General features: G+C 52.4%; 3 protein-coding genes across 3 annotated transcripts; 2 read left to right on the plus strand and 1 right to left on the minus strand.

Moving 5' to 3' along the window:
• Window positions 1-2,601: 2,601 nt before the first annotated feature.
• IUM83_03809 (RxLR effector candidate protein) lies at window positions 2,602-2,844 on the minus strand (the record flags this gene model as incomplete). The annotated part of the gene is made up of 1 exon (XM_067927841.1): window positions 2,602-2,844. The coding sequence occupies one exon, from the start codon at window positions 2,842-2,844 to the stop codon at window positions 2,602-2,604; it is 243 nt and encodes an 80-aa protein (XP_067795335.1).
• Window positions 2,845-2,921: 77 nt separating this feature from the next.
• IUM83_03810 (Winged helix-turn-helix DNA-binding domain) lies at window positions 2,922-3,317 on the plus strand (the record flags this gene model as incomplete). Its single annotated transcript, XM_067927842.1, has 1 exon — window positions 2,922-3,317. The coding sequence occupies one exon, from the start codon at window positions 2,922-2,924 to the stop codon at window positions 3,315-3,317; it is 396 nt and encodes a 131-aa protein (XP_067795571.1).
• Window positions 3,318-5,655: 2,338 nt separating this feature from the next.
• IUM83_03811 (zinc finger bed domain-containing protein 1-like) lies at window positions 5,656-8,610 on the plus strand (the record flags this gene model as incomplete). The annotated part of the gene is made up of 3 exons (XM_067927843.1): window positions 5,656-7,031; window positions 7,122-7,203; window positions 7,309-8,610. The coding sequence occupies 3 exons, from the start codon at window positions 5,656-5,658 to the stop codon at window positions 8,608-8,610; spliced, it is 2,760 nt and encodes a 919-aa protein (XP_067795146.1).
• Between the last annotated feature and the right edge of the window lie 15,418 nt (window positions 8,611-24,028).

Consider the following 24,028-nt stretch of genomic DNA (forward strand, 5'->3'; position numbering starts at 1 on the left):
GCTTTTCCATACGGTTTCAACTTCGTTTTCTGCACCATAGGTTAGTTTATCAACCAATCCAGTCGCAGAATTTTTACTCTCCGGATTTTTGTGTCGGGAGCGGAGATTGCCCTATAGTATGGAGGATGTCATTCAGTGAGTCCGGATTTATCCGTCGTTGTCTGTATCCCTCGCCACTGTCGAGTTGCCATACAAATCTGTGTGGCATACCGATAATTTGTGTGCCACCCTCGTGTGTTTCTGCTATTTTGTCCCAGCTTGATTTATCAATTAAATCGACTCAGCCATGCCATTTAGAGACGAGCTCCACAAAGCTGGACTCCTGCATCAGTTAAGGCGCTGGCCACTACCTAAGTTAGAGAGAACGCAACAATCTACATGTAGCATAAAACACTGAACGCACGTGAATCTCCGACGCCGTCGGACCTACTAATCAAGTGACTATCAACACAGCCACGCATTAACTGGACGCTTCGAGTTGACACTGCATCGCTACATGGCCAATGGAGAAAGCGATAAGCAGCTCTGTAAGGCACGCGACACTCCAATTGGCTGGAAGGGGACACACGGCACGCTGCTCTCATCGCTGCGTCTCGGACGAGTGGACAGAAGATGTCTGGACTTCAGCCGCCGAAAAGCTTATTCAGGAAGTGTCAAGTCCCGGTCATGTGATACCAGAGCTATGTTCAATCGAGCAGCGTGTGCCAACGAAGCGAGCAAGCCGTTCATTTATTCCCATCGGGTTGTCTCCGCTCATTCGGTCCAGCATGATTGCCCGTGCCATTTTGATCAATGTTCGGATTCGGTGGGGCGGACCATGCACATGTATTAATACAGTGCTGCACACACCGACAGAGAAAGAACCCAGCGCATTTGTACTGTTGCGCGCCATTCCCTTCGAGCATCAGCCTGCTAATATCTGTGGATATCCCTTGTTTAGTAAGAGCTTGCGCAAAGGTAAACAAGTGCTGGGACCACTAGCTGTCGATATGAAAGGCGGCCACTTATACATGAACCATTTGCTTGTGGTTGCCTCGTAGCGCCTGATCCTTATGACCTTCTTGCATTGCATCCACTGCCAACGGCGTATCTAACGACTGTATCATCGGAGATTCGCCATGAATGGTTCTGAGCCACCTTCGCCCATGCAACCTCATGCAGGATTGTTGAGCTCGTGGTGAAGCAGATCCGCAACTTGAGGACATTTCTCGTCGATAGCTTAGACTGCTAGGACGGCCAGCGGGATGCTAGGAACGTAGTGGCGCTACTAGACCAGGCACAAAGTACATATCACCTCGAATCATGGTGGGTTCAGCAGAGTTACGAGCGCGAACGATTTTTCACCTTGGGCGCATGGCTAACAAATGATCAAGAAACTTCCCACTTCTTCCTGGCAGAGATGCCAGCACAAGACTCGCCCCACCCTATCTGTTTTGGGGGTTCGCCGCGCCGCGGAGTTACGCACGGGTGGCAGAAAGCGTAAGACACACCGAGGCGCTGCCGGGCTGCAAAAAGCAGCGGAGCTCCCGCGCGCGCTGAACCGCGAAGTCGAGACTGCAGTTCCTTTGCCTGTCAGGCGCATGCTGGCGGCTCCGGCGCCAGCGGTGACGGTGAAACCGCAGCAACGCGACCAAACCAGATTTCCTCTGATCCCCGCGCCAGGGCCACAGGGTGACAGCGAGAATCCGCGCGCCCGTCGACCAGCCGCGAAAGCCCGACGCTGCCGGTTATTGACCCGACCTTGAAGTGGATAGTCCTCCGCGGCGACTGCAGTGGCACCTCATCCCTCTTATCCGATCGCGACCGTGCGACGCCCGTGCCGTCCGAAACGGCCGCGGCTTCGGCGAAGACGAGAGACACGAGAGGGTGCTGTACGCAGCCAAATTGTGGGTCTCCACTGGGGTATCCCAGAGTTTGCGGCCGAGAGACACGAACGCAGGCAGGCCCGGCAAGCTGGCGGCAGCGACAGCGAGCGGCTCGGCTGCAGCTCGGCAAGTTGAAGCGGTCGCAGCACCCGTGAGGCCAGATCGAGCCGCGCGGCGGCCACCTCGGCCAGCCGAGCCACGCTGCGCGCGAGCGGCCAAACCATGTGTCGCGGCGCGGAGTGAGCCCGGTACCCACTGCCTGGCGGTCTGTCTGCTTGGGCGGCGGCGTATCCGAGTCATCGGCACCTACTTCAGACCCGCTGGCGGGCTGGCCTTTGCAAGGTCCGCCGCAGCCATGTGGGGCCAGCGTTTCGGGGTGTAGGCCGGTCTCTGCAAAAGTGCGTGTTCAAGCGATCCGGGCGTTCTTATTCCAACCTCCAAGGGGTCAAGTGCCGCTCATTTGTCGCCAGAACGCGGGCGGCCTGGGCCGCGCTGGCCGCACGCGCCCGGCAAGTCGCAGCGAGGCCTTGTCTGCGGACTAAGATTTCGCGCGAGACAGGCGATGGCGCGGAAGCGAGAAAAGTATCCGCTCCGCGCGGTGGCCGGTTGGCGCCAGCGCCGCTCGTGTCAGCGCTAATCAGTGAGGAGTCCATGCGTCCGGAGCGCGGCTCGCCCCCGCCTGCGCGCCTGGACTCGGCCGGCCGAGGCCGCCGAAATGCGCGGCGGTCGGAACGAGTCATTCGCGAATTCGCCGAGCACCGCCCAGTCCGCCGCCTCCGCCCGATCTGCCCAACATGATGAGCAGCGTGCCTCTGTCTGCGGCGCCCAGCACCTTTAGCGTCGCGCACCCGCTGCACTGCGGCCCGGCGGCCTTCCGCTTCCAGCCGCCGCCGCCCATGGCCATCCACACCTTCGCGGCGCCCGCCTCGGCCGCAGCGTCGCCGTCGCACCTGGCCTCGCCCACCACGAGCGCCGCCAAGGCGCGCGCAGCCCGCGGCCAGCCCCTCCAAGAAGGCCCGCAAGAGCCGCGTCGTCTTCGACTTCACCACCGAGGAGATGGCCAAGTACTTCCATATGTCCCAGCGCGAGGCCGCGCAGCAGCTCGGCGTGGCCACCGTCACCATCAAGCGCAACTGCCGGCGCCTCGGCATCGTGTGGCCCTACCGCCTCATGAAGTCCAAGAAGCACGCCATCAACTGGTCGGCCATCTCGCGCGAGGACGCCCAGCGCATCCGCCAGGAGCGCGCGCTGGAGCGGGCCAAGACCGGTCGCTCGCCGTCCAGCCGCAGCCGCAGCAACAGTCGTAGCTCGGTCGCCGCCACCGACGACGAGGCCGCCGCCGCGGCCATGACCATGCTCAGCCACGGCAGCAGCAGCAGCGTCGAGCTCACGGAGGCCGGTCGCGCCTTCGCACGGCTGCCGCTGGACTGCATGGACAGCGCCGACTGCTAGAGCCGGCTGCTGCATGTCCTCCATGTCCACTCGTGGCGTCGTCCTTTGAGTGACGCAGTGTACCATAATATCCGATAGCAAACGCGCTGCACGTTAGATGAACGAAATATACGCATACCCCGCGCAAATGGGGAGTTCAACATCAACAACTGTTTCACCTCACGTCACCACGGGCTCCGTGCCATCATGGCGAACTTCCACCGCTCTCAGTGTTACCCGGCCTAGGATCAATGCAAAAGCCCGGAGAACGATCGACCGAGCGTCCGGACCAGGTCACGCGTGCTCACGGGCTCCGCCACGCGGGCCGCGTTGGATGCAAGTGAGGGTGCGAATGAGGTGGCGTTGCTCGGCCGCGCGACCCAAAGGCTCCGTCCCACTCGCTGCAAACTGGCGAAAGGTGACTCACGGGATCGATTCGAAGCTTTGGAAGCCTTTTGTGGGTCGTAAGGCGCACCAGGCGAGGACAGGCCGAGGCGCGCCACGAGAGCCCTCCGCCTCTCGGCGACTTCTTCTTGCACCCTCGCCACGCGCGCGGACTGCTTCCAGCTCCATGGCGCTGAGATCCGCCCCGCGTCAGTGGCCTCTACTCGCTTGCACTTCCGCCCTCGCTGACTGACGCGCGTGGGGCGCAAACGAAAGTCGCTGCGTGCGACGCGCCCGCAATATTTTGAGGGAGGAGCCGATGATTTATATGAGCGACGCACGGGCTCCTCCAAGGGCAATTTCAGACGCGGCGGCGACTAGCGGATGAGCCAGAATCGGCTTATTCGTCGGCGACGAATCGTCGCCGCGTTGTAAAACCGGATCATCTGTATGCCTTCTGCGGGCGCTGAGCCGCATCCGGCGCAATGCGGGTAACCAAACGCCTGCGGAGCCCATGGCCAACATGTTGTCCTCTGTTTCATTCTTCTAGGCACGTCAAGACGACACGCACACTTACAGGAAAGAGCGGCCAGCTAACGACCGGCCCCGTCCTAGCGTCCATCCCAGCAACAGAAGCAGCGTTCACTGCTCCTTCGTCTGTCAGCTCTCCAGCTTCAATCGGCCACCGCGCTCCCTACTGCTCCATTACGTGCTGTCTTGCATCATCACCCCAATCCTCGATACGTAATACATGAAATGTAGTTAGTTCATCTATCGACGGGAGTACTTGTTACTGCGCTATAGTACAACAACACGTCTTACTGCCATACCCTTCACTGTGCTGTACTCGTCACACTATATCGTGACGTTTACTCTACGTCAGCATCACGATTGTATTGAGAGTGCAACGTCGACGTACCCTGTATAGCACATGCATCTCCAGGCCATAACGCTTACTCACGGGCAGCACGTCGATGTCACAAGTGATAATACCGATGGCGCAATGGAGGCGGAGAACGAGATGAGAGGATTCATTTCCTCAATTGCCGAGACTCAAAGTTTTTTTTTTCAGGAAGAACAAAGGTTTTCCCAATAAGCGCGCAAGACCGACGACATGATAGCGGCTGTGGAGAACATGCCCATTGTGAAAAAGCTGGAAACTGCCGTGGAGAAAGATCCGAGTTTTGCCAAGGACCCGGAGTTGATCGAAAGGCTGGCAAAGAGCCCTCAGGTTGCACAAGTGTCGGTTATGCCGAAGAAAAATGAAGTTAAGCTCTAAGGACAAAACTCAAGCAACTTCGGGCTGCTGCGGTCGATGATCCCGACTTACGCAGCGACTTGCAAGCTTTCGATGCTATAGACGGTCTACTCAAATAAGCTGCATATAGCACGCTTGCTGTGCTTGTGGTGGTACATGTATCCCTCGGTGTCTCGTACCTTCCGCACCTTTTGTCAGAGTCAAAATAGCTCCGGTCGAGCCTCGTGAGCTCAGCTGCGAAAATTGCGCTCTGCACTCTGTAGTCATCTGTCTTTAATACAGCTTCGCGTTTTCTGAAAGCATATAACATTATGTTCAGAAGCAAAATAGTGGATATCAAGCTCTTTAAGCTTAAACCTCAGCAACAAAACTGCAATAGTAGTGAGCCGCCAACAAATTGTCTCCATAAGAAGTTTTTCACAATTTTCGAGTCAACACACATGGGTGCGCGGCCCCTTTTTGGACGCAGTACACAGTCCACAGTACATTGGTGTGAGTACATTTCAATTTGAGCTCTACAGTACATTTTCAGAAGATACTTTTCTTTAATTAACGTTGGCTTTCATTGTGTACCGCAATGACAGCACGATCTCTTTTCCACCAATCCGGTTCGCAGTTTCATCATTTCACCCAATGGCCGGCCCTCATCGCCAGGGTTGGCCTGCGTGCGGTCCGCGAACCGCGCGGCCATACAGTTCCAAGCCAAAGGCGGTCAACATGGAGCTCATGCCGGTCCTTGAACCGGGCGCCGTGGTGGACGAAGGCGAGGAGGCCAAGTCGCCGGCCGACGACGCCGCGCAGGCCGGGCCGCACCACGTGGAGGACGTGGCCGCGGGGCTCGGCCGGCGGCGCGGGCGCGGCGGCCGCGACAAGGCCGAGCCGGCCATGGTGCTGCCCAGCTTCATCTGGGACTACTTCGTCAAGGACGCCAGCGGCAAGTTCGTGGTGTGCACGCTGTGCCCCGCGCAGACCACGCGCTTCGCCTACTCGGGCGGCACGAGCACCATGAACCGCCACCTGCGCAAGAAGCACCACAAGTACGCGCCCGGCAAGTGCGCGGCCGACTACGAGTACCCGCGCGGCCTGCAGCGCCGCGCGCTGCAGCAGCAGCTGCAGAGCCTCGCGTCGCCCGCGGGCGGGGCCGTGGCCGCCGCCTCGGCCGGCCTGCTCTTGGCCCCGGACACGGCCGGCGTGCTGGGCAGCCTGTCCCCGGGCGAGCCGCTCGGCGGGAAGCAGAGGCACCAGCTGCTGGAGCTGCGCACGGCCCGCCGGCGCGCGGCCAGCGGCGGCGCCGCGGCCTCCAAGCGGAGGAAGCTCGTCGTGGACCCGGCCGACCAGGCCGCCGCCTTGGGGGCCGCGGCCAGCTCGGCGCTGGCCGCGGAGTTCGACCCGGCCGGCTTCGTGACGCTGGCCGGCCCCGCGGCCGGGGCGGCCACGTCGGGCGCGCTGCAGTTCCCGGCGGGGTTCGAGCTGAACGACGCGGCCATCGACCTGGACCAGCGCTTCTTCGACTATTCCACGCTGGCCGGGGCCGGGCCGACGGCGGCCGGCGGGCTGCTGCGTGGCCGGCGACACAGCTCCAGCATCAGCGGCAACAGTGCAAGTGGGAGCGCCGTGAACAACGCGGCCAACCAGAAGATCCTCACGCACCGGCTGCTCAAGTACCTGATCGCGCAGTACGAGCCGCTGGACGTGTCCCACATGGGGGCGGAGCTGGGCATGCTGCTGTTCGGAGGCTCCACGGAGTGGCCCACGCCTGGCCTCAACTTTGGCTACGGCGGGGCGCTCGGCTTTGGCGGCGGCGGCATGGGCGGCTCGTTGCCGAAGCTGCCGTCCGAAGACACGATCAAGCTAGCGCTGGCCAACCTGTACTACTCGCAGCGAGAGATCCTGAAGGAGGTCATGGCGGACGTGGAGGTGCTGAGCCTGTCGCTGAATAATTGGACGTCTGCGTTCGGGCAGAATGTGCTCACGGTGAGCGGCCACTGGATCTCGCGCGGCTTCCGACGCCGGGACTGTGTGCTGGAGGTGTACGTGCTGCCGCTGGATGAACGCGTGAACACGATAGCGCTGCTGCGAGATGTCATGGACAAGTGGGATATCCCATCGTCTAAGGTCGCAGCCCTCACCATGCGTCCGCATACACCTACCACTAACAACGTACAAGAAAACGATACAGACAGTCCTCGGACAGCCGCCGAAGCTCAAGCGGAGGCACAGGCTGAAGCAAACGCAATTCACAGCGAGTACCCCGGATTGGCAGTTGTAAGATGCTTTGTGGAGGAGCTTGAGGGAGCAGTGTCCAGCGGTTTGAGCGAGTGTGCAGACCTTACGCGTCGTTGCCGCAACTACGTGTCCTATTTCATCCAGAACCCGTCCGAATACCAGATTTTCCTCGCTCTGCAGCGTAGCATGGGCGAGGAAGCCTCTGCCGCCTCTGCAGCGTCAGCTCAAACAGCGTCTATCGCGGCCACGGCGGATGGAGTTAGTGTGAGTATTGCTGAGGGAGGTAACAGTACCATGGGTGATGAATTGGACGGTGTTAAGGAGGGCCAAAACTCGGATGTGACAGCAGAAGATGGAACGTCTGCTTCCCAGAATGGTGCTACCGCACCCCCAGCTTCCGCGTCGAATGGCACTACTGGCGAGGCGCTGCCCGTAATCTGCGATTTCGACGACCGCTGGAACTCGACGACTCAAATGATGTGTCGAATTGTGCAGTTGGAGCTGATGCTGCTGCATTATAAAACAGGGTTGGAAAGTGATACGAACCCAGCTCGCAGGCCGATGCAACTCCGTTTTGTGTGCTGTGAACTATCTCCTGAGGAGTGGGCATCTCTGAAGCAGCTCGCGCGGCTACTAGAACCTATTGAGGGACTGGTTCATGTGTCCCCGCTTGCGTATCCCGGCTTGTCGATCGTGTATCCGCTTCTGCACTCGTTGAAAAAGCATTTGGCTGATGCTGGAACGTGGGTGACAGACCCGCTGGTCGCGACCGTGAGGCATACAATCGTCACCAACCTTAACATGGATCTTTGCTCGTCAGGCCAAGCTCCATCGTCCCCGTATTTATCGTGTCTCCTAGACCCACGCTTCAAGTCATTGCCGTTTCTTCCTCCGTCGGAGAAGGAGGGACTCGTGGAGTCATTGTATTTGCTGCTTGGTGTGAGTGACAAGGACGACGGTGGGGACGATGGCCACGGCCAACATGACCCGGTACCAGAAGAAGACCAAAGCGACGAGCACAAGAAGCAGGACCAGAATGGTAAGGGTTCGTCCACGTCAGCAGCTAGTGCTTCGCTCACCAACAAGAAGACCGCTGCTCTTCTACACGAATTCTTCCCATTGGATGAACCAGCTACGGAGCTCGACAAGCTCAAGACCCAAGTGCAGCAGTATCTGGACTCGCCATCTCTGCCCGCCACGGATGAGTCCGAGCACGACCCGCTTGAGTGGTGGAGTCGGTACCAGCGATTGTTCCCGTCGCTTGCCCGACTTGCCAAGAAGTATCTCTGTATAAGCGCCGTGTCCACACCGTTCCAAGAGGCCTTCACCAATTACGGCCAGCTGATGCGTGAGAAGAAAGCTCGTCTGGATATCGAAGTGGCGGCCCAGGTTCTCTTTTGTCGTAGTGTTTCCCGAATCCCGGAGATGGAACGTATCGGCGTATAAAGATTTGTAGCACTATGATTTAAAGACAGAAGGAAATTGTTTGCTGCTGTGTATCGCAGATATCTGGATGCCAGGATACAGCTAGTACAATAGGTAATTCAGTACAGTGCCTACAGTAATTACATGTAAAGTTAGTCTGTCTTCAAAATTAGTCGGGTCCAGACTAATTCATGTGCTACAGAAATCAATGTTCATATTTAGTCTGGGCTCAAATATTCATAATTAGTCTGTCTGACCTGGGCTCGTCCATTTCCATGAATTAAGCACGCAACGCTATGACGCGACGTGGCTTATCGCTTGGTGTTGACGGAACGTGGTCAGCAACAAACTTACAATAGATCATCCAGAAGTACCCACTAGAGGTTGCAGGCAAAATGAAGGAGGGAGGCGAGAGACAACAGATGAACAAGAGCCGATCAACGAAGACGAAAGTGAAGCTAGATGCCGCATAAAGCGGGCAGGAATTCATATCCTCGACGAAGCCATCGTTTGATGTCTACCTAGAACACTGAAAGCGACAGTCTTAACTACATAAATCTTTACCACCAGCAGACTCTCTCGGAATTCAAAATTAGTCTATGTTCAAAATTAGTCTGTCCCTTTTGAAGACAGACTAATTTGTTGTTTGAAAAAAAAAATCGATGTTTAATTTTAGTCTGAGCCAGACTAATTACTATAAGTACTGCAATGATAGACGTCACTTTCATCCAAATTTCGAAGAGGGAAGAATTCTTCTGCTGGCACGGCTGGCTTGTTACTTTGCAAAACAATACTGTACTCCTCGCAGAACACTTGGAGAATTTTAGTGGCTGATGCTGGTCTTCTCCTGGATCGTCACCTATGAAGTTAGTTGAGATAGACGTTTGGGTGCCGAAACCAAGAAGCACTATTCACGCACTTGAGCTTGTCGGCGACGTTTAAACGCTTACAAACTATGTAACAACAACGGCGTGCAATAGTGTTTGCAGCTGTATAACAAACGGCAGCGTTTCACTGTTTGTTAGCGTGTTGGAGCTTTCAGTAAGTACATGTAAGTGCATGATAAATTTCACAAACATGTCTACAGAGTACAATTAGTGTAAATATCAAAAACGTATCTACTACTCCGTAGACATGTTTGTAAAATTTACCACACACTACACGTGTCTGTCCGTTTGCACCAACTCATCACCTCTAAATCAGCTACGAATTTGTTGCTCGAGGTCATTACTTCGTCAATCGAAATCCGTTCCCAAGGAAAATATTCTACACAACCACGTATAAAGCGCAGCAGAAATGGATCATTAAATTGTTTAACGCCACCAACATGTTCAATATCCTTCACTAGCTTTACAATAAAGTCGCCTAACTCCATTAACATGTTGCTGTTTTTTCGCTATACACTAACAGACAGTTTGCAAACGTTAGCGTTTGCTATACAGCCAGTGTTTGTGCGAACACTAAGTACACTAGTTCGCAAACAAGTTGCCAGACTGCTATATCTTCCAAAACGAGCCACGAATTTATCGCATGATTCTGATACCTGATTCGGTTGCGTTAGGAAGACAAACGCTAACGTAGGCTATTGGTTTGTAGAGAAATGAGAGCTCGCAGTCGTTGCTCGTAAAAAAATAACAAGCTTCAGGGTACAGAAAGGAGATGTCTATTATAGCTCCAACAATATGAACAGCCCGCTTCGCATTGCATAGTGCGACAAGGTGTTCAATTCGCGTCCAATGCAACCTGCCAATATATACTGGGCAAACGAGCATACATAGCTATTCACTGCATGGTCGCTGGGCAACTCATCTAATGGGGTACACATGGTGTAGCAGCCATCCAGCTTTGCGTTATGCCACATCCTACTTCAGATCGTCCTGTCGTTGAGAACAGTATTCACATTTTACGTTTCGCAATGCTTAAGCGTTTTAATTTGTATCCACATTGTGCGTTATGGAAAAATTTCCTGCTGTGCTTGGACCAACCCTCGATACATGTACAGTACTGGGTGACCAGAAGCCAGTCCCCTACGAATACACTGTCAGATACATCTGACCGGCTGGCAAACATCTAAATGAGAACTGAGCGACCAAACCAGTTCTACCGATCTTTCAGCGTTGACAACGTAGAATAATGCATCGCACAGGCTCCATCGCTAGGCATGCAGCTTCTGATCTCACGTCAACTCACAACTTCGAGTTATGAAATCCCTAAATGCATAGCGCTGACACGCCTTTGAAGTTTACGGAGACCAGACCGTATATCACCGTGCATTAAACCCGGTGGGCAAATCGTAATCTCGTGCAGTTTCCTTTGCCGACGTGCCGCTATCCTGTAAAGTCCATTTCGGAATCGGGTCCACATCCACAGAGTGGAAAACTCTCTACAGCCAACGAGAAGAAACTATGCAAGCAACCCACCTACTACTTCTGTTTCTGGCTATACTTCTCGTCAATGTCAATGCTGTTGCTGCAAACATCTAAATGAGAACTGAGCGACCAAACCAGTTCTACCGATCTTTCAGCGTTGACAACGTAGAATAATGCATCGCACAGGCTCCATCGCTAGGCATGCAGCTTCTGATCTCACGTCAACTCACAACTTCGAGTTATGAAATCCCTAAATGCATAGCGCTGACACGCCTTTGAAGTTTACGGAGACCAGACCGTATATCACCGTGCATTAAACCCGGTGGGCAAATCGTAATCTCGTGCAGTTTCCTTTGCCGACGTGCCGCTATCCTGTAAAGTCCATTTCGGAATCGGGTCCACATCCACAGAGTGGAAAACTCTCTACAGCCAACGAGAAGAAACTATGCAAGCAACCCACCTACTACTTCTGTTTCTGGCTATACTTCTCGTCAATGTCAATGCTGCCGCTGCTGCTGAGGAAATCCCCCAGACAAACAGCCTCCGCCCCCTCTTGGGCAAAAATGACGGCAAGCGCGGAGGGTTGTCGTCCCTAAACGACGACAGTATGAGCGGCTTAATCGAGAGTGAGGACAGGGGCTTTATGTCCTCATTATCGGAAATTTTAGGGAGACGCGGTCCCCACCTCGTCCCCACCCCGTCCCTCGCCCGTCACTCTGATATGTCAACTATCTGAAGTTTGGACTTCCGGATAACAGCACATATCCACGTACTCAATACACAAAAAACACATTTGCACAACAAACATTTAAACAAAATCCATTTGACAGAACGCAGCGGCACCAGCGCACTGGGCGGTGCACCACACGGACGTCGACCGCGCCGGCGCCCGAGGGAGTGATAACCTGAAGGGTGGCGCGGCGGAGCAGAGCAGCGGGACCAGCGCTGCCACGACCAGCGCGCAGACCTCGACCGCGCCGGCGCCAGAGAGAGTGATGGCCTAAAGGGCGGCGCGGCGAAGCATAGCAGCAGGGGCCTGCGCTGCTACGACTAGCGCGCCGACGACGACTGCGCCGACGCCGGAGGGGGTGATGGCCTGAAGGGCGGCGCGGTGAAACAGAGCAGCAGGGCCAGCGCCAGTGCTAAAGAGCGGCAATCAAATCTGTACGTACAACAAGGGGGAGGGGGGCTGAGCATGGATTGAACAACTAACTGGTTTTGAAATTGGTTTTAAATGTGAACTAGGAATTGCCTTTGAGACTGTCGCTCAGCGCATTGAGTGTAAGCTTGCTCTGTATTCGGTGTGCTTCGACAGCACAGACGGATTGCTCGCGTTCGTGTTAAACGGAGGATTTGCCCACAGCTTATGGGATGGATGCACTTCACGCAGCAGCACATCATCTTGTAGGACGACTACCCAGAGGTACAGCAGCAATTCCAAAAATCCTCCAGTTGATATGTGCGGTGTTGACTGTTTTACCTATGTTGTCATGTAGTTAAATGGAAACGCTTCGCGTTGCAGACTATCATGAGGTGTAAGAGCAGCTCGATCTAAAAAGAATGAGCGGCGGTCCGGGGGAACCCCAGCAAGGGAGCGCATGGCGTCCCGAGGCAAATCCGCCAGGTAATATCCCTCCACAGCGCCAGCATTCTAGCGCCCCAACCTTCTAATCTGTGACTCTGTTGCTCCAGCTAGTTCAGCCATTCGGGATCCAGATCATCGGGTAGCGTGGGTCTTAGCTTTTGAGTGCATACTGAGGGCAGAGAAATATTTACGGTAGCGTCGTAATGAGCTCGGTATGTCATTGCTTTTGTTGATTTTTTTTCTGCCTTGAGAACTTAAAATTATACGACAGTGCAGGCTCTAGAAAATTAGAAACAGCTTCCTTAGGCGCGTATGCGCGGGTCGTGTCGGCAGGCCTTGCCTCGCGACAGCGATCTAGCGTTGCGTTACCGTCCTCTTCGAGCTCAACTTGCAACCCTGGTGGTTCCGTGGCACCCCAAACACAATTTACGATATGGACTATTTTTTGCTATCACCGAAGAGCTGCCTGCAGGGAGGGACGCCGTCCCCATTCTATAGTGCATTCAAGTACAGCTACACCTAACCCTAGGGAGATAACCTCTCAGTAACTGAGCCAGTTGCCTCGAAAATCAAACGCTTGTGGAAGAGTACTGGTCTCAGCAGCAAGTTCGGTCGTTCCGGAAAGAATGCCGACTTGGTCGCGGAGGTGGGGCGAATACCCTTTGCCAAAAAGCTGGACACTTTGGTGGAGAACAATCCGAATTTCATCGAAAAATTGAGCAAGAACCTGGAGTCAATCGAGAGATTGGCCAAAACCCCTGAAGTTGCGAAAGTTTCGGGTATGTTGAAGAAGAACCATGTCAAGGTCACGCAGGACGACATCAACCGAGCTCGCGTTGCTGTGGCCGGCGACCCCGTCAAGCTGAGCAAACTCGATGTGATCGAGGCGATACGGGAGATTGGGAGGTTTCTTGTACTTGACACGATCGCCTATATTCTGTTTGCGTCTATAGTCTTGGGGGTTATCGTGCTCACCACATAGTTCAGGTCGCAACTCAACAGGGGAGGATATCAAGCCTCGTGGTATATACCTTGATTAACAAGCACAGTGCCGAGTTAATTGTAATTTGTTCGCAACGTGTATAATGACGGCGTTTGTGATACGTCTGACTGATATCGTGATGCGTCACGCTACCTGATTGGTAGATAGTAACTAGAAATATACTGGGTACCCTGCTATTTTTTCGGTACCGGCAAAGCCGATTGTATATCGTACCACACGACAACTCCTCTGCTCTCTTTGGTCTAGTTGCATATAGGTTTGACAGCATCGCTGCAAACTCGACGTCAAAAACTGTGTCAGCCGTCGGGATATGTAGAGCAGAAATACTGGTAATTCCCGGAGGCAGTACGAAAACTTCTGCAGCGAGTTGCTCCATGTACTTCATTACTTTACTAACTCTTGAATGCATCATTCGATGCGCCGACATAATATCGTGCTGCTTGTTTAATAGCCTATACGGACGAATCTGGGTATCTTTGTCGCCGACAAAGCCAAAGATTCCATACTGTTTTTACGTTTGCTCTTGCTGGAAATTCCCATCCGTTTGGAACAGCATGACAGATTTTTCCATCCTCCCACGACCAAGTTCGCCGCTCTGGTTGATATTCAACCGATGCGCTGGATGGGATACTGCGATTCTCTTGCTGATCTGTACGAAACCCATTAATAATGGAGGCTCGAAGTTCGTTGATTCTTTGATCGAGATTGCTAAATGAAACAGGCGACACCCCTTTAATGACAAAATGCTGCCGCAACGCAATGCAAACCTTCTCAGCTACTTCATCCAATAACTTCTCTAACTTTACATTCTTGAGGTCATCAATCTCGGAGTTCAGGCTCGCAACTTCGTCTCGCAAATCGTTTACTTGCTTAGCAACAGCAAGGTGTGCCGGAATTCCAGTCGCCTTCAGCCCACATACTGGTGATGTACCAATCGCTAAAGTAACAGCACCACGCTGTTGATCAAGCAGTCGGTTTGCTGAAAACACGCGTGCAGTAAAAATGGGGTGTTGAGAGCACAGTGTGTCACGAAGATACGGCTCATGGTGAATAATTGATGCAAGAAGAAACGGGAAAGCTGACTGAACACCGCATGGATAGTTGGAATAGCCGCTCACATTTTCTTTCCAGTACGCCATTGACATCTTGGCCAGCAACTCAGGAGGGAAATGAGGAGGTATGTTATGATGTCGTTATGATAGGAAGATATGATGCACTCTAATTGGGTCTAAATATATTATTAAATTAGCCAATAGGAAAAGTACAGGTCACCTACTTGTGTGCACCACACACAACCTGCCGAGGGATGTAAGAGGAGGAGGAGGACGCGTGGCACCGCCACTGCAGTCACCCTCACTTCGAAACTGACGGCCTACAGCTAAGGCTGACATTTCAGATACGTGCTCAATCTCCACGCACTATGAGCTCTGGTCGCAATGGGGGCGCTCCAACTCTTGGGCTGGAGAAGTTCATGGGGAACAAGGAGGGGGAGTACACCATGTGGAAGGACAAGTTCCTTACCTACATTAAGGAACAGGACCAAATCTACGAGCGCGGGCTTTTGGAAAAGGACGAAAGCCCCGCCTCTGTGTTGATGGTCGACTTCCTGGATGGACATCCCGAAGAACCGATCATTACGGTCGGTCAAGCCACCACAAGGGAGGAGGCAAAGGAGTTGCGTTGGCGCCGCCAGCATTGGACTAGGGCTAACTCGGCCATGCTGAACCTGCTCAACCAATCGGTAACCAACATGTTCCTCTCGGGACTTCCAAACCCGGTGTCCAGGATGAGGCCCTGCGACATCTGGAAGCTGCTGGAGAAGACGTATGGGGTTGGGGACGCTGGAGGTGTAATCGAGCTACGCCGAAAGTGGGATCGGATTATCGACTCGAACTGGAGTGACTTGGGGACCCTATTCGCCCAGTTGAAGCAGCTCCGCAACGACATGAACCGGAAGATGACGGGATTGGTTGGCAAGGAGATTGTGACGGAACACTGGCTGTGCATGGAGGTGCTGGCTCAGCTGCCCAGCGAGTTTTGGGGAAGCTCCATCAGCATGACGGCGGAATGGTTTTCCATCGAAAATGTCGAAATAAGCTTGCGACGCGTCTTTGGTGATCGCTCCAAGAAGGAAATCAACATGCTCACGGAAAAGAAGCGTCCCGTCATGATCAATGTGGTGAAGAAATTCACGGGGAAGAAGCGCAACCAAGTTGAAGCGACGAGTGCTGAGCCTGGCAGCTGCTTCTACTGCTTTGAGGACGGTCATCGTAAGAAGGACTGCCTGATTATGGCGAAAGATCGCGATCCGAAGAGACCGGGTGGAGCGTTGTTCCGCTCGAACATCCGGGCTGCTCCGAGTGCGAAGAAGAAACGTTTGATGGCGGTGAAGAGGGGACCCACTCCAAAGAAGAAAGCAGCCAGCGAAAAGGGCTCGGAGATGACGACGGCGGAAGCCCACGCCTACGACCAACAACTGGCAAAGGCGATTGAGGACGCCGACGAATTTGCGTTTGAAGAGAATGTTCCGGTGAGTGAAGGCGAAGAAACCGAGGACAAGGTGTTCAACCCAATGGACATCGATGCTGAGGTAAGGAAGCATTATGGAAGGTACTTATCTATGTTAAAGGAATTAGAGGTAACTGATGATCTGTGGGTTGTCGATACTGGCGCAGGACACGCCGTAAGCCCAAGTCGACACTGGTTCAGTAGTCTTGGACGAGGCCAACCTCACACATTTGAGTATGGAAACCGGGGCACCTCATTGAGTACGCTACAAGGCACGGTGAGATTTAATATACTCAAACCAAAAGGGTATTACAGTGATATCTCAATAAAGAATGTTGCCTTTGATAAGGAGTGTAGTAGCAATTTGTTAAGTGCATATTACCTTGCAACGCAGGGATATTGGCACATTCAGGATAAGAGCGGGGAGTACCTATATTTTCTGGATAAGAATAAACGGTTCGTATTTGCTGCAGTAGCAATAGACGAGGTGTACTACCTCCCCAGTAAAAGAATGGGAGATAGTACTAAAGTACTATCGGCTAAAAGTATTAATCCCAAGTTCATTCATAACGCAATGAAAGAATGGCACTTGCGACTAGGTCATGTTGGAAAGGACCGGTTGATGAGCATCTTGTCCAGTGCAGTAATTGACGGTGCGCCCTATCTCGAACGAAATGACATGGCAAAGATAGCCTTCTTTTGTCGCACATGTGCACTGGCTAAATCTCGTCGGATGTCATACCGAAACATGATAGGGGCAAAAGCAACTGAACCACTGCATACACTTCATATGGACTCATTAGGAAAGATAAAACCCCTTGGTTTATATGGCACAGCAGGTTTTAAGTATGCCCTGGCCGTTGTGGACGACGCCACTGCCTATAAATGGTATTTTGTGATGAAATCACTAAAGGAGGTGGGAGCGTAATTAACAACTCTCATTACACAACTAGAAAAGCAACTTCCATATACCGTCAAAAGGATAAGGACGGATGGTGGTACAGAATTTCTCAATACAGTTGTGAAAAAGTACTGTACTAAGAAGGGCCTGATATTCCAACAGTCAAATGTTGAATCCCAAGAAGAAAATGGCTCAGCCGAACGAGCACATCAGACCGTTATGGGTAACGTTAGGTGTGCCTTGGTAGGATCTGGTATGGCTGCAAAGTGGTGGCCAGAGGCGTTGATGTATATGACCTCCGTAGTCCATCGAGTACCAACAGTCAGATTAAAGGGTAAAACACCGTATGAAGCGCTATATGGGAAAAAGCCTAGTGGGTTAAGCTTGAGAATATGGGGTAGTACCTGCTACGCTCATATTCCAAAATCTAAACGAGCTAACCAAAAGCTTAGCGATAGAGCAGTCGAGTGTAAACTACTCGGGCTCTCTGACAACTACAAAGGATACCGACTCCTTGATGTGAAAGAGAATAAATACTTCATAGCCCGAGACGTCAGGTTTGACGTCACATCTACTGCAGGCCTAATCGCCAAGTCGTTTCCACCGGGAACCGTTGAGGTCAGTCAAGAAACCATTAACGAGGTGTGTGGGTTAGGTAAGAGGACACGGGATGCGAGTGCACACGCTCCAACAAAGCACAGACGAACAGAGGAGTCGCCATTGCCCTCAATGAGTACGAAGACAGTGGGAGATGTGGGGGCTAATGAAGGCGTACCCCCAATTTCACGGCCTCGTCGAAACGGACGGCTAATTCTCGGCTAAAAGACTACGTGGTGGCAATTAACACGGTCACGCGGAGCATTAAACTAATACCAATTCCGAGATCACTCAAAGAGGCAAGGCAGGGACCTCATGCCAAACAGTGGGAGGAGGCATTATTAGTTGAGTACCGGGCACTAGTTAAAAATGGAACTTGGGAGCTCGTCCCGCTACCTAAAGGCCGAAAGGTACTCGGCTGTCATTGGGTTTTTGACGTAAAATACAACCCTGACGGTACAATTGATCGTTTTAAGGCACGACTTGTCGTCAGAGGTAATACACAAATATATGGGATTGACTATGATGAGATCTTCTCTCCAGTGGCTCAGTATGAGTCGCTGAGATTGTTCTTAGCCATAGCAACTATACAGGACTTGTATGTCTATCAAATGGATGTGTCTACTGCATTCCTCAATGGGACCTTATTTGAGGATATATTTATGCAACAACCTCACGGATTTCGGCATGGGAACGCTTCAACAGTGTGTAAGCTAAAGAAGAGCCTTTATGGACTCAAACAGGCACCACGCATCTGGTATGCGCTTCTCAATAAGTTCTTACTTCAATTAGGGTTTTCCCGGTGCAAAAAGGAGTACTGTTTGTACCGGCAAAAGTGGGATGTAAAAGGAGAGAAACACATAGTACTCATATGCGTATACGTAGATGATATTACTATCGCTGCAAGTAATATGATACTTATGAATAAGGTGAAAGCCAAACTTGCCTCACGATTTACTATGAAAGATCTAGGCGAGATCCACTACCTCCTCAAAATGGAGATAAAAAGAGATAGGAAAAACAAAATTCTCAGTATGTCCCAACACAAGTATATTATGGACTTACTACAGAAGTTTAATATGACTGAGAGTGTAGCAGAGCCAACACCTCAAGCCAAAAGTATAGTCCTCGACAAGGAATTTAGTATGAGTCCAGAGCAAATAGCAGCTCAGCCATTTGATTATAGGGGACTTGTGGGGTCTTTGATGTATCTAGTCCGTGGTACGCGCCCTGATATTGCAAACGCAGTCAGAGAACTAAGTAAGTTCCTGTCCTTTTATAACAAAACTCACTACAGGGCAGCACAGAGAGTACTAAAGTATCTGAAAGGAACGTCGACGTATGGTCTCATATTCGACGGAAAAAGTAAAGAAGTATTATATGAGCTATACACAGACGCGAGCTTCGCGAATGCTAATGAGAATCGAAAGTCAGTGACTGGGTATGTGAGTATTATGGCCGATGCCTGTATTACATGGAAAAGTTCGAGGCAAGATACAGTCAGTCTCCACACAACACAAGCTGAATTAATAGCAGCAAGTGAGGGAATAAAAGAGAGCGAATGGTTGTGGTACCTACTGGAGGAACTGGGCTTTAAGCAAAAACAACCGATAGTATGCTGGTGTGACAATAAAGGAGCAATTAGTATAATAAAGGACCCAGCTAACCATGCTTCCACAAAACATATTGATATTAAAGGGCTTTATGCGAGAGAAGTACATGACGATGGAAGAATAGTAGTAACATACTGCAGTACAAATGATATGGTTGCAGATGCCCTCACCAAGGCACTGCCTCAAACTCAATTTGAGAAGCTGAGGAACCTCATGGGGGTTAAGGACCTAAGCCTACCCTTACCACGGCAACATAGCATGGGTAACTCGTGACTTGCGATCTTTTTGGTATCACTTGATTGTGAGAAACCATTGGGTCTGCGATCTTTCGCTAGTATGTCTTTAAGATCCACCATGTGGTCAAGTTCAAGCCAGCCGGCTTCAAGTTGAAGTGCAAAGATACTTTTGAGCCAAGGACAAGTAAAGGACAAAGACTTATGCGATAAGACTAAACAATAAGACGCAACGTTATCGTATTATTAAGACTCTCAAATGCTAAAGTTTTTGGTTAAAGACTAGACTAGGACGAACCAATATGAATTGGTCCAAGCACAGCCAGAGCCACCGTTGACCGCAGCCGAGGTTATGCGGCGAATAGGAACTGTGCCACGCGCGCGCCTCGGCCTCTGGATGGTGGTGCCACAGGATTGCTCCTGGGCTTTTTAACCATGTTTGTCCTAGCCCCCGAAGGTTTAATTGCGGCCATAGGCGCAAAGTCGAACCGAAACCTTAAAGCAAAATTGAAAGTGAGGAGAGTGGAGAGCTCGAAAGGCCAACAAGGAGGCCAATGCGAGCCCCAGAAGCAATTAAGTAATAGACAGAAGTCATAAGAAATCAAGGAAGTCATATGAAAAGTGGGGTTTCAGAATTATAATTTTCAGAATTGACGTATGTTTTGGCTGTAATCACATCTTGTGATATGCCGAAATATTGTCATATAGTGAACGATCATATGAGCCAAAAATATGTTTTTCTGGCTCTGTGAGAAAAGTATTAGAAATTTATTTCTAATGGGTAAGTTACGATGCAGATCCCAGCCGTCCTAGTAAATTCGGGAAATCTGTAAATAAAAGCATGAAAGAGGAAGCTGTAATGCCATGTGACCTAAGAAATCAAGTAAATTAACTAATCTTAGGTAAACAAACGATCGGCTAACAGCCGTCTTAAGAAAGGATGGAAATCCGTGTGGTGAACACAAGATGCGATCTGAGATGTGCCAGAACTTTTAGTGGGAGTGTTATGATGTCGTTATGATAGGAAGATATGATGCACTCTAATTGGGTCTAAATATATTCTTAAATTAGCCAATAGGAAAAGTACAGGTCACTTACTTGTGTGCACCACACACAACCTGCCGAGGGATGTAAGAGGAGGAGGAGGACGCGTGGCACCGCCACTGCAGTCCCCCTCACTTCGAAACTGACGGCCTACAGTTAAGGCTGACAAGGTAGAACACCAAAACGCTCAGAATTAAACGGTAGTCCTGATATAATTCTCCCACAAAGTTGGTCTGAACCATCTCCAAAGTTATTGTACCTGTCTTTCAGCTTTCAGAGGCTCTGACCCATGCGTAGGTGTAACGGGGTTACACGCACAAGTGGCTACAAGCCACTTGTGATTTTAACAGATAAAATATCTGTTAAAAGTTTTAGATACTTCCTCACCTTGGTGTAAGTCACACCAATGGATACATTGAAGTGGGCCACCACAATGAGTGGTCCACACCTACCCAAAGATCCTATTGGTAGAAAGCAGCATCTTTCTACCAATTAGAGACGTGCATACTGGCGAAGCTCTGACAGCCAGCCGCTGTCAAACCCATTACATAGATGATAAACAGTTTTAGCAGATTTAGGAGGCAGATCAATTTACAAACAATACAGTTCTCATTTTACCTAACCTAAGTCACTTGAGTCTTTATTTGATTTATATTATACTTGTGGACTCAAGTATAATTAACGCAAGTTATTACTAAGTACTTACGCTTCCTCATACACGTAGCGCTACGTGTAAGCTAAAGTAGTGAGTCAAGTTAGACCCACTACACCTGGTAGCACTTTGTAGTTCGTCCAACGACCGACTGCTTGACGTTCGTACGCGGTGTACGAACGCGGAGCCGAGAACCACATGAGCACGGAGGTGCCCATGGAGAGCTCCAACACGCCTGCAACGCATGTTGCACGCGCTGACTGCCCCCACCTGTCTGACCCAGAGTGGGAAGCCCTCCAACGACTGTCAACAGTCATTGGAGAAGCGGCTTTAGCTACGATGCTGCGTACGCTATCGCCGACGGAGCAACATGGTGTTGCTCTAGGATTCATCATGAAGGAGCAGCGTGATGCTGCTTCCTCAGTGACGGCGTCGCCAGGGACGACACCGCGTGCTCGATCATTGAAATTGAGCGTGAGCAATTACGTGGGAAGAGAGGGCGAGCCTCTCCTCCGGTGGCTTGTCGAATTCGACACAGCCATAGCGGCTCGACGCATCGTCGACCCGCTGTCGAAGGTCGTTTTCTCCATGCCATGCCTTGGCGGACGTGAAAGGTGTTGGGCGTATGGACGCCGCATCTCTGATCCTACGTGCTTTAGCACGTACCAGATATTCAAAGAGAAGTTCAGACAAGCGTTTGAGCCCCCGCAGAACGAGTTCCGGTCGAGGGCGGAATTCCTCGCCCTACAGCAGGGTAAGCATGACGTCCGTGCTTACGCGCAGCGTGCATGATCAAATATCGTGACAGATCCAATTGACGAGGCGACTAACGTCGTCACGTTCATGAAGGGGCTTAGAGATGGGCCTGTGAAGACCTATCTCTTCCGAGAGTACCCGAGTACTCTCGAAGCTGCAATCACTCTTGCCATGCAAGAAGAGTTTAGCCTGCGGCAGGCTAAATTCCATGTAAACGTACCGAGGCCGCAACCGCGCCCGGAGGCGAGGACGGGAGGTCCAGAACCAATGGACCTCTCGAACGCAACGACTGCTGATTACCAGCAACAGGGAGATAATGCATGATCGGTCACTTTGCCAGGGAGTGCACAGCTCCCATGCCCCATGGAGGTGGCCGTCGTGGCGATGCTAGGCATCGCCGCGGACCAGCAAAAAAACGCGAACATCCAGTAGGCGCGGGGCGCCCTACTGGTAATGCAGTCACGCGTGCCGGCATCGAGCACGCGACACTGAGGACTGCAGCCCCCAGTGAGACTAGCTCTCGCTGCAAGAAGCTAGATGACAGGCCGAACCTAGTCATCTTGAAGGTTTACTCGAAGAGAGTGAGTGACTCTCTTCGAGCTTTGGTAGATTCAGGCGCGTCGAACAACTTTGTTCGACTACGGAGCCTGCCGAGACTTGACTTCGAGGAGGTAAATGTACCTCGAAGTCTTCTGGAAGTACGACTGGCAATGGGTGTCATCGCGAAGACCGAGAAGCGCGTCGTGAATGTGCGCTTCTCGTACAATCAACGGGTGTTTGTCGAACACTTTATCGTCCTGGACCTGGACGATAAATTCGACGTGGTAATGGGCATGCCGTGCAAGCCACGGCATGATCCGGTAATTGACTGGAAGAAGCGCACGAGCGTGCGCTTCGGCCGCGACAGCGGAACAGAGAGCGATGGCCCTGTTACCGCAGCGCACGCACCAGCAGGTGGGCGTGGCTTACCAGTCGAGACAGCGCTTAATGCTGCTGTCCCGGAATGCCCAGGGAGTGCGCGAGGGCGCGCACAAGTGAAACCCACGTCGGCAATGCTGCCGACGTCGGAAGAAAAGGATGTGTTGGTTCCGGGAACCAACACCCACATTCAAGCGTGTAAGGCACAGTCCCTGACCCGAAGAGGTCAGGTCGACAACGACGCGTCGGCTCCGGGAGCCGACGCACCCTCGGTCATGAGCGGCTCCGCCAATGAATGGCGTCGAGGTGACGAAGGCGTGTCAACTCCGGGAGTTGACGCTGCAAACAGTGCGGACGGTTGCAAACGTACCGCATTGACGCAATTGCATGCTGTCGTGCAGCCGGGCTGCACGACGAAGCGCCATGCGATCAAGCCAGGCTTGATACCGCGCGCCCGCGGACAGGGTCCGCCGGCGAACAACTGTCCACGGCCGGGCCTGGACCAGAAGAACAACTGTGCGGAGCCGGGCTCCGCACAACAAGAAGACGGCGCATGCCGAGAACGCTGCGCAAGTCTCGGTCCGGGACCGAGACGCTACGAGAACCGTCTGCTGGGCAGACTGAGGCGGTGACGCCGGACGTCGAGACGCTAAGCGTCTTGACGCGCACCGATACGGGATTCCAGTATCGCGAAATGGGACTCGCTAGTCCTCCGACAACGGCGTCGGAGTTGACTTCGCTTCCAGCCATGAGCTGGAAGCGCTTCACGCGCTACTTGCACGATGGACGCATCGAGCAGGTCTGCGTTCTTTCGAACAGCGAAAGAACGGAGAGTGAGAGCGAAGAGCTGAGACAGCTCTTCATGGGAAGTACCACTGAGAGTGAAGACACTCTCAGTGCGAAGACGAAGCGAGAGCGCTTCGAGGAACAAGGTTGGGACTCGCTGAAGTCGAGTCCCTATTACGAATTATGGAGGGAGTACAAAGACGTACCCCCGGAAGAGATTCCTGCGGAGCTTCCGCAGGATAAGGGCATTCAGCACGAGATTGATCTCGTGCCGGGCACGAAGTACTGTGCTACGCGGCAGTGGCCACTGCCGCGAGAGCAAGTGAAAGCGATCGACGACTTCTTTGAAAGTCGTCGCAAAGCAGGACAAGTGCGGTAGTCGAGGTCCCCGCACAGTGCCCCGACGTTCAGTGTAAAAAGGCCACAGGGCGGATGGCGCATCGTTCATGCGTATAACAAGCTGAACGATGCGAC

Source organism: Phytophthora cinnamomi (assembly GCF_018691715.1).
Source record: "Phytophthora cinnamomi strain GKB4 chromosome Unknown Contig21, whole genome shotgun sequence".
Classification (NCBI taxonomy): domain Eukaryota; phylum Oomycota; class Peronosporomycetes; order Peronosporales; family Peronosporaceae; genus Phytophthora; species Phytophthora cinnamomi.